At 36.2% G+C, this 16,989-nt stretch overlaps 1 protein-coding gene across 1 annotated transcript in view; it reads right to left on the bottom strand.

Annotated features, from left to right (window-relative positions):
* Positions 1-8,250, bottom strand: part of sh3yl1 (SH3 and SYLF domain containing 1) — a 40,105-nt gene extending 31,855 nt beyond the window's left edge. The window contains exon 1 of the mRNA XM_017476347.2: positions 8,088-8,250. Coding sequence (XP_017331836.1) covers position 8,088 — 1 coding nt within the window. The 5' untranslated portion in view covers positions 8,089-8,250. The remainder of the gene's footprint in view (positions 1-8,087) is intronic.
* Positions 8,251-16,989: the final 8,739 nt, after the last annotated feature.

The raw sequence follows: 16,989 nt of genomic DNA, 5'->3' as shown, positions 1-16,989 counted from the left end.
CCTCTCCCCCTCTCCCCCTCCCTCCCTCTCTCCCCCTCCCTCCCTCCCCCTCCCTCCCTCTCTCCCCCTCCCTCCCTCCCCCTCCCTCTCTCCCCCTCCCTCCCTCTCTCCCCCTCCCTCCCTCCCCCTCCCTCTCTCCCCCTCCCTCTCTCCCCCTCCCTCTCTCCCCCTCCCTCTCTCCCCCTCCCTTTCTTCATTATTAATTTCTTTTTTAAACCACACCATGGTATCAACTTTGGTATAGAGTATCGTATACTTTTGGTGTTATCAGTACCGACTACTAGATTTTTGGTATCGTTACATCCCTACTGTATAAAATACAGTATACACACACACACACACACACACACACACACAGCATCCACATTAGGAACACCTGTATATTCATGAAAAAAAAATATCCAATCGGCCAATCAAGGGGCAGCAGCACAATCCATAAAATCATGCAGGATTACTGAAATTAGATGGTTAAAAACTGGGAGGAAATCAATCACCCAGTCTTTTTCCAATTTTCTGTCCAGTTTCAGTGAACTTGTGCCCACTGTACACGGTTCTTGCCGGAGAGGAGTAGACTCTGATGTGGCCTTCAACTGTTGTCATTTGTCTCACCATAGTTGTAAAGATTGTTTATTTTAGTTGTAGTATTCTTCTTGGCAAATCAAACCAGTCCAGCCATTCTCTTTTGACCTCTCTCTCATCAACAACAACTGCTGCTCACTGGATGTTTTATTGTTTTTTTTGCAATATTCTGTGAACTACTGAGCATGAAAATCTCAGATCATCATTTCTGAAATACTCAAACCAGCCAATCTGGCACCAACAACTATGCCACGGTCAACATCAGTGAGATCACATTGTTCCCCATTCTGATGTTTGATGTGAACATTAAAGCTTTTGGCATGTACTAAAATATACACTCATTGTACACTTTAATAGGACCAGCATGTTAGCAAGGGCTTGCAAAGATGTCTGAACATTTTATGGATGTATTAAAAAAAGTGCATTTATATTGTTGTACATATGCTTTCAAAGGGCCATTTAAGACAATGATCATAGCATTTACCTCTGCAGATTCACCTTTAACAACTGTTATCAATTTCTAAGTAGGTTTCAATTGCTATACCACACATGGCTATGAAGTTGCACTCCTAAGCCACTCATGATGCCTCAGAAAATGTCTTCCAGCTCCCTGGAAATAATATGCTGTATGCTGTTCCATGCATCAATTCATATCACCCAAATCCTCCCGTCAGACTGGACTTCCCAGTGGGGGTAGATTAACAAATGCAATCATAATAAAAGGAATAAGAATGAGAATACAATTTTTATGATTACTACTGTACCAGTAATTGCTGCTTATGCAGATTTACATGATATATTAGCCTGTAATTAGTGAATAATTGACTCACAAAGCAAAACAGTAGAATGTAAAATGCAAAAGCTTGCGACAATGTAATTATTTCTTAATTCATATTTACCAGAGATAATGACAAATTACAAATGCAGCTTCCACCCAGCAAGAGAAAGCGGAAACATCTGCTGTGATCAGAGCCGATTTAAAATTTGACATAGGATTAATTCAAGAAGGTGAATTCTGAGTGATCACAGTAGTGAGGGCTAGTTAATGTTTCAGACAAACAACTTAATCGACTAAACTTTAGAATAATCGCTACCAAATGTAATCAGGAAGAGATTAGCTCCAAATGACTTTAATTTAAAGTTGCATTCTCACATGCAGTGTAACTGAACAGAGTATTACTAAGTGACCAAATCTATTATTGAGCTATTTAAAAGACACCACAACTAACCATTTATCACGCATCATTATGTTGCAAGCCTATCAAAAAGAAGCTCTTACTTACTTTCATCGAATTCTTTAACATTTAATAAATCAGTAAAAATGTCATTTATTTTAGAGCACGGTTTCTTTTTCATCATTTTCAAAACCTGCATGGATGTAAGGTGTCTGTTTCAACATGATGATAACTGCTTTGTTAAAGAGAACACATAATATGAATAAAAAAATAATAATAATAATAAGACGAAGAAGACTAAGAAGAAATTTTAATAATGGTGATCAGAAGTACAGTGCCCTCCTAATATTGACACCCTTGGGAAATATGAGCAAAGGCTGTGAAAAAATTGTCTATTGTGTAAGCTTTTGGTCAAAAAAAAATTCAAACACATAACAGGTTTATTAAAAAAAAAAAAAGTTGTTAAATATAGGTGTGGAACAATTATTGGCACACTGAGTTAACCTGCGTGAAGTTGGCCCCCCACCGAACGCAAAACGTCGGCAAAATAGTCTCAATCGTTTGTGCTCCGTTTGTGCCGTAAAAATTTTGTTTGTGCTGCTTCGGTTCTGGAGATATTAGAAGAATATTTATAGGTCATTCTAGGGTCACTCAGTCACCCCACACGCTCCAAATGCACCACAAATTGTCTCAATTGTTTGTGCTCCGTTTGGGATGGTTTGTGCCGAAAAAAGTTTCATTTGTTGCTTTCGTTTTTAAAGTATTAGACATTTGACAATGACGTCACCAGCCCCCCCATAGTTCACTCCAATAAATAAATAAATAAATAAATAAATAAATAAATAAATAAATAAATAAATAAATAAATAAATATACATATACATATACATATATACATATATACATATATACACACACACACATATACACACACACGTGGAAACTTAATGAATTAAATGACTCAAATTAATTAAGAATTAAGCCAAACTGATTTTACTTGTGAAATTGAATTACTGTGTATTATCAAAACATCCTTTGACGCAAAAAAATGGACCTTTAAAAACTTAAAAACACACTTAGTACTGACAAGCCACTATCTGTCTTCAAACCAAGACTTGAGTGCAAACACCATCAAGCCCTACTTCCAGAAAAGCAGAGATGACTTCTCCAAGCAGGAGAAGGAAAACAAGGGTGTGTGGCCTAGAACAAAAATACTTGAATTTGTGAAAGTAAATTTAAACAATGCAATCAGTCTTGTGTATAACACAGCATGTGGGCATATTTTGTTTTTTTCTGACATTCCTGTCACTCCACTTTTCAGGTCATCATACATCTCCCAGACACCTGGGACCCCAAACGGGACACAATGCCATGCACACACATTAGTACACTCATTCACACCAAGGAGCAATTTAGTGTAGCCAATCATGTGCATGTTTTCAGACAATGGGAGGAAACTAGAGAACCTGGGGAAAACCCAAATACAGAGGAAACAATTGTTTAACTTTTAACTGTTGGTTTAAAAAAAATTAAATAAATGAATAAATAAGTTTTAAAAAATTTTGTTTATTTTACTACTCTTTTGCAGACAGTTTGTTAGCTAAATTATATATTGTGATGCGCATTGTGTACTGTATAAATATCCTCAAGTATCATGATATGATACTTTTGGCATATCACCCAGCCCTAGGATCAAACCCAGGACCTGTGAGGCACCGCTATGCTGCCCATGTTTTGTTATGACTTCGTGAATTACTGACCCAAGCAGACAGTACCTCAGGTTAACAGTGTTGTTCTGCGAGATTAAAGCACAATACAGGAAACGCTAGGCAGTTAAATAAAACACAAGGCCTTGTCGAAAGAGAAATGCTTCTCCATGTTATGAAGTGTTAAGGTGCTGTTTGTGCAGGTCAGCAGTGTAAGCATACTAGCTGTCTATAAGGCCGATTACTGTTATATCTTGCCCAAAGACAATCAAAGGGGAAAAGGGCTTCTGTGCTGCGATCCCTGCGACTTGGTGTTAAGTCAGGCCAGAAATTTCACGGTAGGTCTATGGCTATTCTTGTTTCAGGCACAATGACTGGGGACATATCTGAGCTAGTACATGGCATGTGTGTTAGAAAATTTCCCACTAATTCAAACCAAACAGGTCTGACTGAATTACTGTGAATTACTTTGACAGGATTCCCAGCATGACTCACAGCAGCTCAGGAACATTAGAGTATATTTCTTCCATCTGACACAATAATGCGTTTGCTTTCATTTTTAACCACAAAATCCTGTACCCTGTAGCTTTAGCGTTATAAAAGGACATCAAGCAGAGGACAGAAATCAGAGTAACAGTGGTGTTACTTAAAACTTTACAGTTTATGGTAAATGGTCTGCACTTATATAGCGCTTTTTTAACATTAGCGGTTCCAAAAGGCTTTACACTGGTTCTCATTCACCCATTCACACACGCACACACCAATGGTAGCAGTGCTGCCATGCAAGGCACTAGCTTGCCTTCAGGAGCAACTTGAGGTTCGGTGTCTTGCCCAAGGACACTTTGGCATGTGGAGTCATGTGGGCCAGGAATCGAACATAAGAGTGGACAAACATAAGAGGACAACCCGCCCTACCACCTAGTGATGGATAGCTGGCCTATGGAATGGCTCATACAGGTAAAAACGATAAATGAAGTTTGAACATGTAGATTTAATTAAGTGTTTTAAATTTTCATGGTGAACACTAATGCCTTGTCTGAAACTGTACAAATGAAAAAACACCAGTGTTAGTCATGGCCCTTATTAAAGGCACATTAGCCAATGACCTATTTTTGCTTGCATTCATATACAAAGTTGCCTGCTCCAGTGTCTAGACTTGCTAGAAGTTATACCCAAAACCAGTCCAAACCCAAAATGTAAAATATCCTGTGTAATGCTTTATTACTATATTGCTTCCTAACAAGCTGCGATATTTGAGGAAAGAATTTCACTGTGCTGTAACGTATACTGTGTGAGACAAATAAAGGCTTCTGAAAAAAAATGTTTGTATGAGCCAAACTGAACCTATTTGTCTTAGCTTATGGATTTATGTTGGCTTGCTTTCTTTATTTTTTGTATATTTAATATTTCTTTAGTTAATGCCAAAAATATGAAATGACTGGGTTTCACTAAAGTTTCATTAAATTTGTTTCTGCAACTAAAAATACACAAGGTATTTAAATGTGACAGTGATCTGAAGCCAATCAAACGAGGTTTACATTACTTCGTCTTCTTACGCGACAGTTTACGCTCACTCAGGAGCAGGGCCGGAGTGAGCCCAGGTATGTCTTTCAGCCCAGGTATGTCATCTGAGCAGCCCACACAGACACTTAGGATGTCCACAATGACAAATCCACAGTTTAAATTCTTATGACTATTTATTTTCAAAGATGCTGCACAGAAGGCACCATCTACAACATAAATTAAATAAATGTATGCAAAAAAATAGCAAGTAATAACGTAAACATTAAATTTATTGTGCCACCAGTCCAATGGGAAGTCTACAGGTTTTTATATATTTTTTATATATTATATATATATAAAAAACACACAGTGGAGGAAATAAGTTGGACGCTTTAACATTTTTTTCAGTACATATATTTCCAATGAGGTTATTCACATGAAAATGTTCACCACACATCAGTACTAACACAATACGGAAATTTAAAGAATTCACAACATTAAAGTCCATGAATAAAGTTGTGTAATAAACTGGAATGAGACAAGAAAAAGTATTGAACAAGCTAAGAAATTTATTTAATATTTAGTAGAGAAGCCTTTGTTTGTAACGACTGCTTCAAGATGCTTCCAGTATGAAGAAACTAATCAGCCGCAGTATTCAGGTGGGATTTTGGCCCATTCTTCTAAACATACAGTTTTTAAATCTTGTTCAATTGGATTCAAGTCAGGTGATTGACTGGGCCATTCAAACACCTTGATTTTTTTCTCTGAAACCCAATTGAGAGTTTGCTGTATGCTTTGGATCGTTGTCCTGCTGGAAGGTCCACCTACGTCTCATCATCATCCTGGTGGATGGCAGCAGATCCTTCTCAAAAATCTCCCAGTAAAGGGTTCCATTCATGATTCCTTCAATTATATGAAGTCTGCCAGTACCATGTGATGAAAAACAGCCCCACACCATGATGTTTCCACCTCCGAACTTCACTGTTGGTATAATGTTCTTAGGGTGATGTGTAGTGCCATTTCATCTCCAAACATGGTGTGTAGTATAACAGACAAAAAGTTCAATTTTGCTCTTGTCTGACCAGACTACACTCTCCCAGTATTTCATAGGTTGTCCAAATGAGTTATAGCAAACGTTAAAGGAGCTTCGATATGCCTTTTCTTTAGTAATGGAGTCTTGCAGGGTGAGTATGAGCAGTGGAGTGCATTACCTATTATTTTCTCTGTGACAATGGTATTTCCTGCCTCCAAGTGTTTGAGTTCTTTCTGAGTGGTCTTTGGCTCTAGGTCTACTCTTCTGACTGTTCTTCTGACTCCCTGGTCAGAAACCTTGTGAGGCCAATTGATGACAGAGTGATGTTGCTTCCACTTGCGTATTATGGCCCCAACGGTGCTTACTGGAGGATTCAGAAGTTTTTTAATATGTCAGTATCCAATCCCATCAATATGTTTTGCAACAATAAGGTTGTGAAAGTCTAGGAAGAGCTCTTTGCTTTTACCCATCATGAGATGTTTCTTGTGTTACACCTTGGTAACAAGAAGCCTTTTTATAGACCATCAAATTTGTGAATTCTTTATATTTCTGGATTTCTTGAGTTAATACTGATGTCTGGTTTACATTTCATGTGAATAGCCTCATTGTAAATATATTTACTGAAAAGAAAAAAAAAAAAAGAAAAAAAAAATGTTGACTTATCCAATACTTATTTACCCCCACTCTGTGTGTGTGTGTGTGTGTGTGTGTGTGTGTGTGTGTGTGTGTGTGTGTGTACACACACACGGTCATGTGAAAAGATCATTACACACCATGGAAATTGTTCAGGTTTTTTTTTTTTTTTTGGAAAGCAAACATTTGATCCTTTGAAACAGTGCCTATTAATGAAGTTAATACACTATCAAATGACAAAGACATTTTGTAGTAATTTTCACGATTTAAATGAACAAAAAACGGATCACTCACATAGAAATATTAAGTACACCCCTACATTTATCACACCTTCAAATCCATAAAATTAATAGCAGGTGTTGAAGATTGGGTGCCAGTCATGAGGACCTACTTAGAAAGTGCAGGTGGAACCAGTCTTATTTATACCCCTCTCATATCTAGTGCCTGGTGTTCCCTTTGCTATTGAGGTGTGTGGTGTCATCATGCCAATATCTAGAGCGCTATAGAAGTCCTTCAGAAAAAAGGTTGTGGATGCCTATGAGTCTGGCAAGGGATTTAAAAAGATCTCCAAATTATCTGAAATACAACACTCCACTGTAAGGAAAATCATCTACGAATGGTGCAGATTTCAAACGACTGCCATTTTGCATATAGGCAAAGACCAGGCCTTTTGGAATAATATGCCCTTTATTCAAGTGTATTCAGGAAATCTTTCTTCATGTAACACGTTTTAATATGCAAATGATCATGAAGCTCCAACAAATATACAAATTAGGCAATATGACAGCTTCTGATCTAGAAGTTTTAAAATCTAGCAACTTTTTGTGAGTGTATTAGCTACAGTCATGTATCAGACATCTGATTACACAAGAAAACAGATATACAACGGCTACTTCCAGCTAAGTTTGGTATACGTAAATGTAAACACAGAAAATAAAGCTTTGTTTTTATAAAAATATATATTTGAAGACAGAAGTTCAGCAGTTCCTGAAAACAAAAACTCTGAAAAATAGGAAAGCATGTATGTAAACATGTTGATGTTTTTATTCTATATAACCTCTTGTACATTTCTATCTTTTGTATTTATTTCTCTCTCTCTCTCTCTCTTTCTCTCTCTCTCTCTTTTAAAGCATCCCTTGCTGTATTTGTAAAACGTTAAAAACAAACAAACAAAAATGTAACCAAAATGTCGAGCAAAATGCAATTAATGGTTTGTATTTTGCGTAGCTATTTAACTATGTGATTGTGCTGTGAGTATTTTTAGAAACGTGGCGTTATTCCTCCATGTTAGCACTAATGCTGCTTCATAACGTTCAGTTCAGTTTGATGGGAACATATGTTTCTTAGGCTACACGAAGGACAGTCTACTTCCATTTGAAACGTCAAGCGAACGTACATTGTCTGTACTGCGTGTCGGGAGACTATAGTGAAGGAGGAAAAACTTTCCTTTGTACTTACTTTTTACCGAAAGTGGACTTTGTTTTGCGAGGCTTCGAGGAGCTGAGTTCCAGAATTTTGACGTCTCTCACCTGGCGCAGGTAAACCAACTTTATCTATGCACCGTCTTTACTTCCGATACACCTGTCAAGCCTGCTGCCCTGGCCTTAAAGGACCCAAGTCACATTACACTATGGAAAAAAATATATATATTTCCCTAAAAATCTTCAAAAAGCCTAATTAAATGTATGCATTCAACATTTGTTTTTTTGTTTGTTTGTTTTTTGTTTTGTTTTTTTGTGTTTTTTTGCGGCAGAGAACATACTATAATGTACAACGTTCACAGTTTTGGATCAGGCACAGTTTGGACAAGGCCGAAAAAATGACGTCGGCTGAATGAGGACCCAGAGCGCGTTGCTATGGAAGCAGCAGCAGCGCAGAGGCGAGACCTCGCTGAAATGGTGCTAAGCTCAATGCAAGACGACAATGTTTTAGATAGCATATAACTACATAATTCATTACTAATTTAATACCAATAATGAAAACTATACCAGCTCATTTCTGTTAGTGAATTTATGTGAAAACTATACCAGCTCATTTGTGTTAGTGAAAGTATGTGAAAACTATACCAGCTCATTTCTGTCAGTGAATGTATGTGAATGTAATGTTATATATATATATATATATATATATATATATATATATATATATATATATATATATATATATATATATATATATATATAATTTCTTGGTTTGTAGTTACAGGAAACAAATGTAAACATGGTGTTAGATACTACTACTACTACTACTAATAATAATAATAATAATAATGATAATAATAATAATAATAATGCTGATGATGATGATGATGATGATACTGCTACTACTATATAATTATTGTTATTTATATTTTTATTACTTATTATATATTGGGTTACAGCTCTATAGATCTAATGGGAGAGCAACACAAAACGTGAGTTGGACATAGAAGTGAGTTGGACATAGAAAGGTATTCTACTCTTTTTTTAAAAAAAAAAAATCTGTGGCGTAAATAAATTATTTTCACTTTTTTAAATTTTCTTTTTTAATTTTTCAATCCCAATCATTGGACTGAGAATGTTTCCAGTGCTTAATCTTACATGATGGTTGAACTTTTGCAAAAGAGCACTACAGTCTTTCAGGCATCAAAACAGTCCTCTGACTCTCTACTATACTGGGATAATCAGCACATTGTTTAGTGAATTAAAAGGACTTGTGTTTGAGCATCTTTACCTAACTATGAAGCATGATGAAGCATAATGTTTCCCCAAATACGAAAACATGACTGATTTGTGTTCCTTCCTTTTATAACATTACTTTTTTTTTAGAGTACACATCATGTGTTTCCTACTGTCAGTAGTTCAAGATGCCTATTGCTTAGTGACATGTGGGCAACTATTATAAACAAAAATATAAACAATGAGCCACTCAGAGCTAGTTATCTAAAAAATAAATAAATAAATAAATAAATAAATAAATAAATAAAGGAGCTTAGTTATCTAAGCAGAAACTACATTGTTCTGTAGTGTACAATAAAGGTTAGATTCAACACTAGCATGTTGTATTGTAGGCTATAATGAAAATGTATAATGTGGACATTATTTTTAATATAAATTTGAATCTAACATTCATTTCAGTGTATGTTTATTAGCAACACATCATGGTCAGGGACCAGGTCCAAGCTAAGGACTGGTCCTCATGAGTAAGGCTTGAGAGGATGATCCAGTGTAGCCTGTCTCAGATGCCTAGACACTGATAGCAATGTGCTTTGCTTTTATTAATCAGATTGCCACTGAACAGGCTATGTTCCACTTAGATTTGTTTTGAAACAAGATTAGGTCTAATTCTTTATCAATTCAGTGTTCCTATAAAGTCACTGCAATGAACAACTGTAGTCTGAAATGAAAAAAATGGAAGAAAGAAAATGCAGAAAATGCATCCTAGATCATTAATTTACCCAAACATAAACACTTTTAAACAGACAAGCACCCATGTACAGTAGAAATGAGATCAGGAATATTCATCTCATTTTTATTAAATACTTCACAGCTTTATTCATAATTAGAAAGCGAAGCAATGATAACCAAATTAGTGGTGAGTTGATAAAGATAACCGGCAGTTAAAGGTCACTCTCTAATTTAACATGACCTTCTATAATGGCCTAAATTATGTCAGTACTATTGACTTGATTTTGTGGTTATCTTTCATATGGCTGCGTTTCACTAATCCACTAGGGGGCATTATGTGTTTCCAGCATGCGTTTATTCAGGCCAACGTCTTGATGCCAATTAAGAAATCTCAAATCATTCTCTGAGAGATGTCAGGTTTTATTTTAATCTCTTTATTGTCTGAGGTTACGTCAATGTGGTCAACTGAGAACACTGAGAAAAATGTACTCGTGCCTTTACAGGAATCCCTGTTTTTGGCATCTCAAGATAAACCTGTCCTCTCCCCACTGTCCTGTCAAAACAAAGATTCGTCAGTGGTAACATTATAGCACAACATAATTTAAGTGTGTAAAAATAACAAATCTTGTGTGTGTGTGTATGTGTATGTCTTAAGTTTCAGCTCTCAACCAACTGTTTTACATTTCGATGTTGGTTGCCTGGTTGTTGAAAAAGAAAAATAAATAGCCTTGATTGGCATGTAAAATGTAATGTATTTCTTTAAGTGAATCAGATTGTATTTCGTCACAGGGACAATCAAGGCAACCAGTTACTGATTTAATGTTATGGGAATTTGTCATACTGTATGTTGAATATATGGAATTTGTTACAAGTGTTTCTTCCAAAGTAGAGTGGAAAAAGGCATTCAGAAAATGGAATTTATAAAAATGAAATCAATTGAACTTAGAACATCTAATGTGACTTTTTTTAGTGGTTAAGATTTTTAAAAATTATTTGAAAAAGTACTGTAATTGTGAAAAATATTTATAACAGAGGACTTTTCAAAAAAGAAAACCATCACAGGCTGAATCTAAATGTCTATAAGCATATAAAAGTATTCTTAAGTTATTAATTCCATTCCTTTGTCTCTAATCATCAGCACTTTATCATGGTGGCACTGGAGGTTCATTAACTTGAATGTGCAGCAGCCCTTACTAACTGCCTGGTCAGCGGTGTGGTGGTTCAAATTTGTCTAGTATTTTGTTATTAACTTGGGAAAGAGAACCAACTAAATGACAAGAACCAAATAAAAGTATAGACAAAAAATAACCACCACCACGCTTCACCATGATGTTCTTTGGGTGATAAGCTGTGTTGTTTTTGCACCAAACATTTCTTTTAGAATTATGCCCAAAAGTTTTACAGTTGTCTCATCAGACCATAACACATTTGCTACATGATTTGCCAACATTTCATTGGGCTTGGATAGTTTTTTTTTCTTGAGTAAGGGCTTCAGTCTAGCCACCCTACCCCAGAAAAGTGAAGAATAAGCAAAATTGTTGTCGCATGCAGGGAGTGACCAGCACTTGCCAGGTATTCCAATTGATTCTTAAATGTTGCCGTAGTTCTCATCTTATCAAGTTTTCATCTTGTCATTTTGTCCATTTTAAAGGAACCTCCTGTTTTTTGTTAATGTCATTGGGGTGCTCCATTTGCTTCACTTGTTCATGATGGCCTTCGCGTGTTCCAGGTTACAGCTAATGTTTTATAAATTTTTTGTACCCCTCTCCACTTTCAACAATGAGATTCTGTACATGCCTTGTTAACTCTTTTCTGACAATGGCTTTAGCAATCAGATAAAACCGAGACGATGTCAATAATTATCCTTCAGAAACAGCTGATCTTTGTTTCGGGTCTATCAGAATCAATTCATTGATGACAGGTTTATGATAATTACGTTTGAACATGAGTTTGAATGTGATTGGTTCATCCTGAGCACAGTCATATGCCCCATTATAAAAGGGTGTGCACACTTATTCATCCAGGTTATTGTTTTTCTTGTTCTTTTTTGTTCAAACATTTCAATTTGTTTTTCACTAGAATTTTGTTAGTTGCTATATCACATTAAAGGTGGTAAAAGATCTGACATTTATCTTGGTTTTCTTTCTTTCTTTCATCAAAAAATCCACTGTATCCAAATATCCAAATAATATCCAAATATCCACTGAAGATACATATAATGGCATTGCATTGCACCCCTGATCAAGAAACAGGCAGGAAGACATGCAGGACATGTATTAATCAGTTTCAATCCTGGCCCAAAAGTGGTGGAATAAACATTCCGTAGCTGCCTCAACTACTGAGTCATTAGCAGTGACTGATGACCCACCCTTATGATATTCTCAGACCTATTTGTAGTAGAATGATGACATGTTTTTTGATTGAGGCTACAACGCACATCTGTGTGTCACTCTGGATAAATTTTAGATGCTCTAAATGTAATTATCCCTTTAGGGAAAGCCTTAAATATTCTATACTGTAGCATACATCATCGTGTTTACCTTTTAGAAAAGGTTTCACCAATTCTATATTCTGTAGAACCTCTTTGGAAAGCTAGAACTGTTAAGCATCCAAATAACCCTTTTTCCACTTGTGTGGATATATGATGGATATAGAGAGTCTGCACACCCCTGTTAAAATGGCAGGTTTTTGTGAAGTAAAAGAGTGACACTAAGATAAATCATGTCAGATCTTTTCTCACATTTAAGGTACAATTGCAGAGTATACAAATAAAATAAAGGGGAAAAAACGAGAAAAAAAAGCTTACAATAAGATACTTACATAAGTATGCACGCCCCTAAATGAATACTTTGTTAAAACACCTTTTGATTTTATTACCATCAAAGTGTAAGGGCATCTCCCGTGCACAGCCCATTTCAGGTAAGCCAATGGATTTTTAGTTGGATTCAGGTCTGGGCTCTGGCTAGGTCCTTCAAAAACATTGCTTACTAGCAGAGACCTGAATGTTTTGGACTAAAGTCGACTGGAATTTGTAGCTATTCATGATTCCCTCCACCCTGATGAAAGCCCCAGTTCTGGCTGAAGATAAGCAGCCCTAAAGCATGATGCTTCCACCACCATGCTTCACCATGGGCATGGTGTTCTTTTGGTTACGTGCTTTGTTGCACAAAACATAACTTTTGGAATTATGGAATTAATATAGCTTTTGGAATTGGTCTCATCAGACCTTAACACATTTTGCCACATGGTTTCGGTTGATTTAGTTGAGTTTGGATGTTTTTTTGTTTTTGTTTTTGTTTTTTTGTGAGAAGGAACTTCTATCTAGGCATCCTACCCCATAGCCCAGACATGTGAAGAATACAAAAGATTGTTTTCACATCCAGAGAGTAATCAGTACTTGTCAGATATTCCTGCAGCTCCTTTAATGTTGCTGTAGGTCTATTGGTAGCCTCCCTGGTAATTTTTTGTCTTTTCCTTTTGTAAATTTTGGAGGGATGTCCTGTTCTTGGTTATGTCACTGTGGTGCTCCATTTTCTTCACTTATTGATGATAGTCTTCTCTGTGTTCCATGGCACATCTAATGTCTTGGAAAATTTTTGCCTACTCAGCCTGGCTCAAGGTCACTTTCCAGAAACTTTAAACTAACATGTCCCTCAGTGGTGGAATAAACTTCCAACCTCAATCCGGACCACACAATCTGTCATTATTTTCAAAAAACAACTAAATACCCACCTCTTCCATGAGCACTTAACTAACCCCTAACAATGCCAACCCCACATTATTGAAAATAAATAAATAAATTAATTAATTAATTTAAAAAACTTACTCTGGCTCTTACACCTCTACTCTGTGCACTTTGGTTCTACAGAACTCAATTATAAATCTTGCATGGTAGCACTGCTTGTATTGTTCTCCGCTTGATATGTCGCTTTGCTTGTATTTCCTCATATGTAAGTCGCTCCGGATAAAATCGTCTGCTAAATGAATAAATGTAAATGTAACCCTCTCCTGATCGATACATTTCAACAGTGAGACCTTGTTCAGGCTTTGTCAGCTCTTTGCAGACCATGGCTTCAGCAGTCAGATGAAAATAAAAACAAACTGTATAGAAACAGCTGGTCTTTGTTTGGGGTTAATCAGAATAATTTCAGTGATGACTGCTTTATGTTAATTATTTTTGAACATGAGATTGAATGTGATATCCCCCAATTATAAAAGCATGTGCACACTTATGTAACAAGGTTATTGTAACTTTTTCTCCCTATTTTCCCTAAAATGTTTCTGATTGTTTTTCCACTTAATTCTTATACATTGTAATTTCACATTAAGGGTGGGAAAAGTTCTGACATGATTTCTCATCTCATGAGAAATGAGAAACATGATGTCTCATCATTTTTTCATCACAAAAACTTGCCATTTTAAAAGGTGTGTGTAGACTTTTTATATCCACTGTACTTGTCTGCAATATTCTCTGCTGTTTTTTCCCCTGAAATTTTGCCATTTGCCATCTCTCACATGCTAAAAAGACTTGACTAAACTGGCTTTTCCTGTGTGCTGTGGCAATGACCTAAAAATTAAGTAGTCTTGGTGAGGGAACCCATACAAACATGCACAGTAACGCAAGCACACACTCCAAACATGAATCATGAGTATGAGTCATCCAATGAAGCTGCGTAGACGTCAGGATCCTATTTCCTCAAGGAGGTTCCGAAGACCTCAGCTCGCAGAATGTGGTAGCAGTTCTCCCTGCCCCCGTCTGGAAGCCAAGAGAAAGACGCACTCACTGCTCCCATCTTAGCTTTACACTACTACCTCCTCAGATGTCAATCATACACACCCAGCTATGCAAGAAATGTAACAAGTATCTCCTCCTTCCTCCCTACAACAATGTTTTCAAGCCCTGGAAAAGACAACTGGCCAAAATGTAAACAAACTGATGTACTTTATTTTTTTCTTTATATTAGAACTTTTTAGACTGTTAAGCTACAACTGCTATCCAATAAGATTCAAATTAAGTTGGTGTCATTTTATTTTGTTTTTGACTAAAAAACAAGGAACATTATTTTTGTTTGGGAGACATTATTATTTAATTTTAAACCAGTGAGTACTATACATGTATTGTTTTGTATATTTGGTTGGAACATATTTGTTATTAACACCCATTACATTATGTCTATTATTACCACCTGCTTACTAACATGCATAGAAAGGGTATATACAGTGAGGTCCAAAAGTCTGTGACCATGTTGAATATGGGGGGAGGGGGTTTAAACAGAAGGTTTTAAAATATTTTTTGAAATATATAAAAGAAAGAAAGTGAAATTTCAATATCTTGAATAATTAATATTCAAGATTCAGCATGATTTCTAAGTCCTTATATAAATGTAAGTAAATGTGTGATATTAACCATGTTAACAGCTTTGTACAAAAGGTCAGATTTTCTTCATGTCTTATCTCTTCTATTGAAGCATGTGTTCAGACGACACTCCGTCCATGCCAGCTCGAGTGCAAACTATTATTAAAGCAAAAATGGGATTTACCAAATACTAATAAATTCTGAAATTCTTGTAAATATTTCAAATGTTGTATAAATTAGAAAAGAATGCGAAATGCAAGCATTTTCACAAGTGGTCTCAGATTGTTTCATAACACTAATACAAAACAATTTCATGTAAAGATGTCATTAAAATTTAATTATACCAAGTTATACAATCAGTACAATTTACACTGCCCTGTTATTATCAACTGTTTATTGTGCTTACATACCATTGTAATGCTGTTGGTTTGTTAGTGTAAAACCTTTCAAATGTAGCCTTGGCATTATAAAATGGCTTTATTTCTAAAGATTATTTGTTTTAAAATATGAACCTATTTGAATGCTTTGGTTATTTCAGCTGTGCTTTCTTCCCCTGTTATTTATATATTTATTTCGTTTTTTCTGAACTGTTCCTTATAAACCCCTGCTAAATGATGTTGTTAAATACATTGTTAGATTGATATCTGATATACAAAGTATACTGAATCGTTTATTTATTTATCAATAGGTTCTTGTCTCTGTAGGGTAGGACAGTCCATTTTCTAGAGTTTCTACTCCTCCCCCAGGTAGACACACCTGGACTGTGTAATTACTTAGAAGAGTAATTAATGTATTGCGTGGCATGATGGCTTTTCGAGCACAGATAGTAAGATCAAACTAGGTTTGTCTATAATGTAGCCTCTTCTCATCACCTCCATTGTGTGTCCCAAAGCACACCCTCCAAGCAAGTAAATATAACTCTTCAGTGCTTCAGATAATACAGCTGTGACCTTCAGAGCCGTCATTGGAGCAGTGGTGTAGCCAGGAATTAATTTAAGGGGTGAATGAGGAAATGTACCAAATAAAATCACTGTGTGATCTGTACAGATTATACTGATGGTATAATTTATTGGTATAATAATGTGTGACTCTCTAATTGTTTCTGAGGTTGATGCCAGTGCGATGACAGTAGCGTGAGCAGTGATGTTATTCAGAATTTGTCAGTATCTACCATCACCCAATCTTGCCATATTAATAACATTAATCAAATATGTGTACGGCAGTTCCATTGAAATGAATTAAAATAACATGTTAGTAATATACCGTCTACCTTTTAATTCTCCTCCTACTCCAGTATTTCATCAGCTACCATATCCCTCAGAGCTCAGAGAGCTATTATTCCATCAAACCTGTTTTCTGGCAGGGTGCTGTTTAGTTTGTTCTTAATTCTCTAAATGAGCAGTGGATGACTACTACATGAATGTTTTGGTAGAAATTTTTAATTGCATTTAAGTCAAGTAACTGAGGTGTGTTGGGCGCATGGTGGCTTAGTGGTTAGCATGTTCGCCTCAAACCTCCAGGCTCAGGGGTTTGATTCCCACCATGGCCCTGTGTGTGTGGAGTTTGCATGTTCTCCCTGTGCTGTGGGGGTTTCCTCCAGGTACTCTGGTTTCCTCCC

The sequence above is a fragment of the Ictalurus punctatus genome, chromosome 9 (genome assembly GCF_001660625.3).
Source record: "Ictalurus punctatus breed USDA103 chromosome 9, Coco_2.0, whole genome shotgun sequence".
Taxonomy (NCBI): Eukaryota; Metazoa; Chordata; class Actinopteri; order Siluriformes; family Ictaluridae; genus Ictalurus; species Ictalurus punctatus.
Note: the sequence above shows the minus strand (reverse complement) of the source record. Positions and strands in the feature narration are given on the sequence as shown.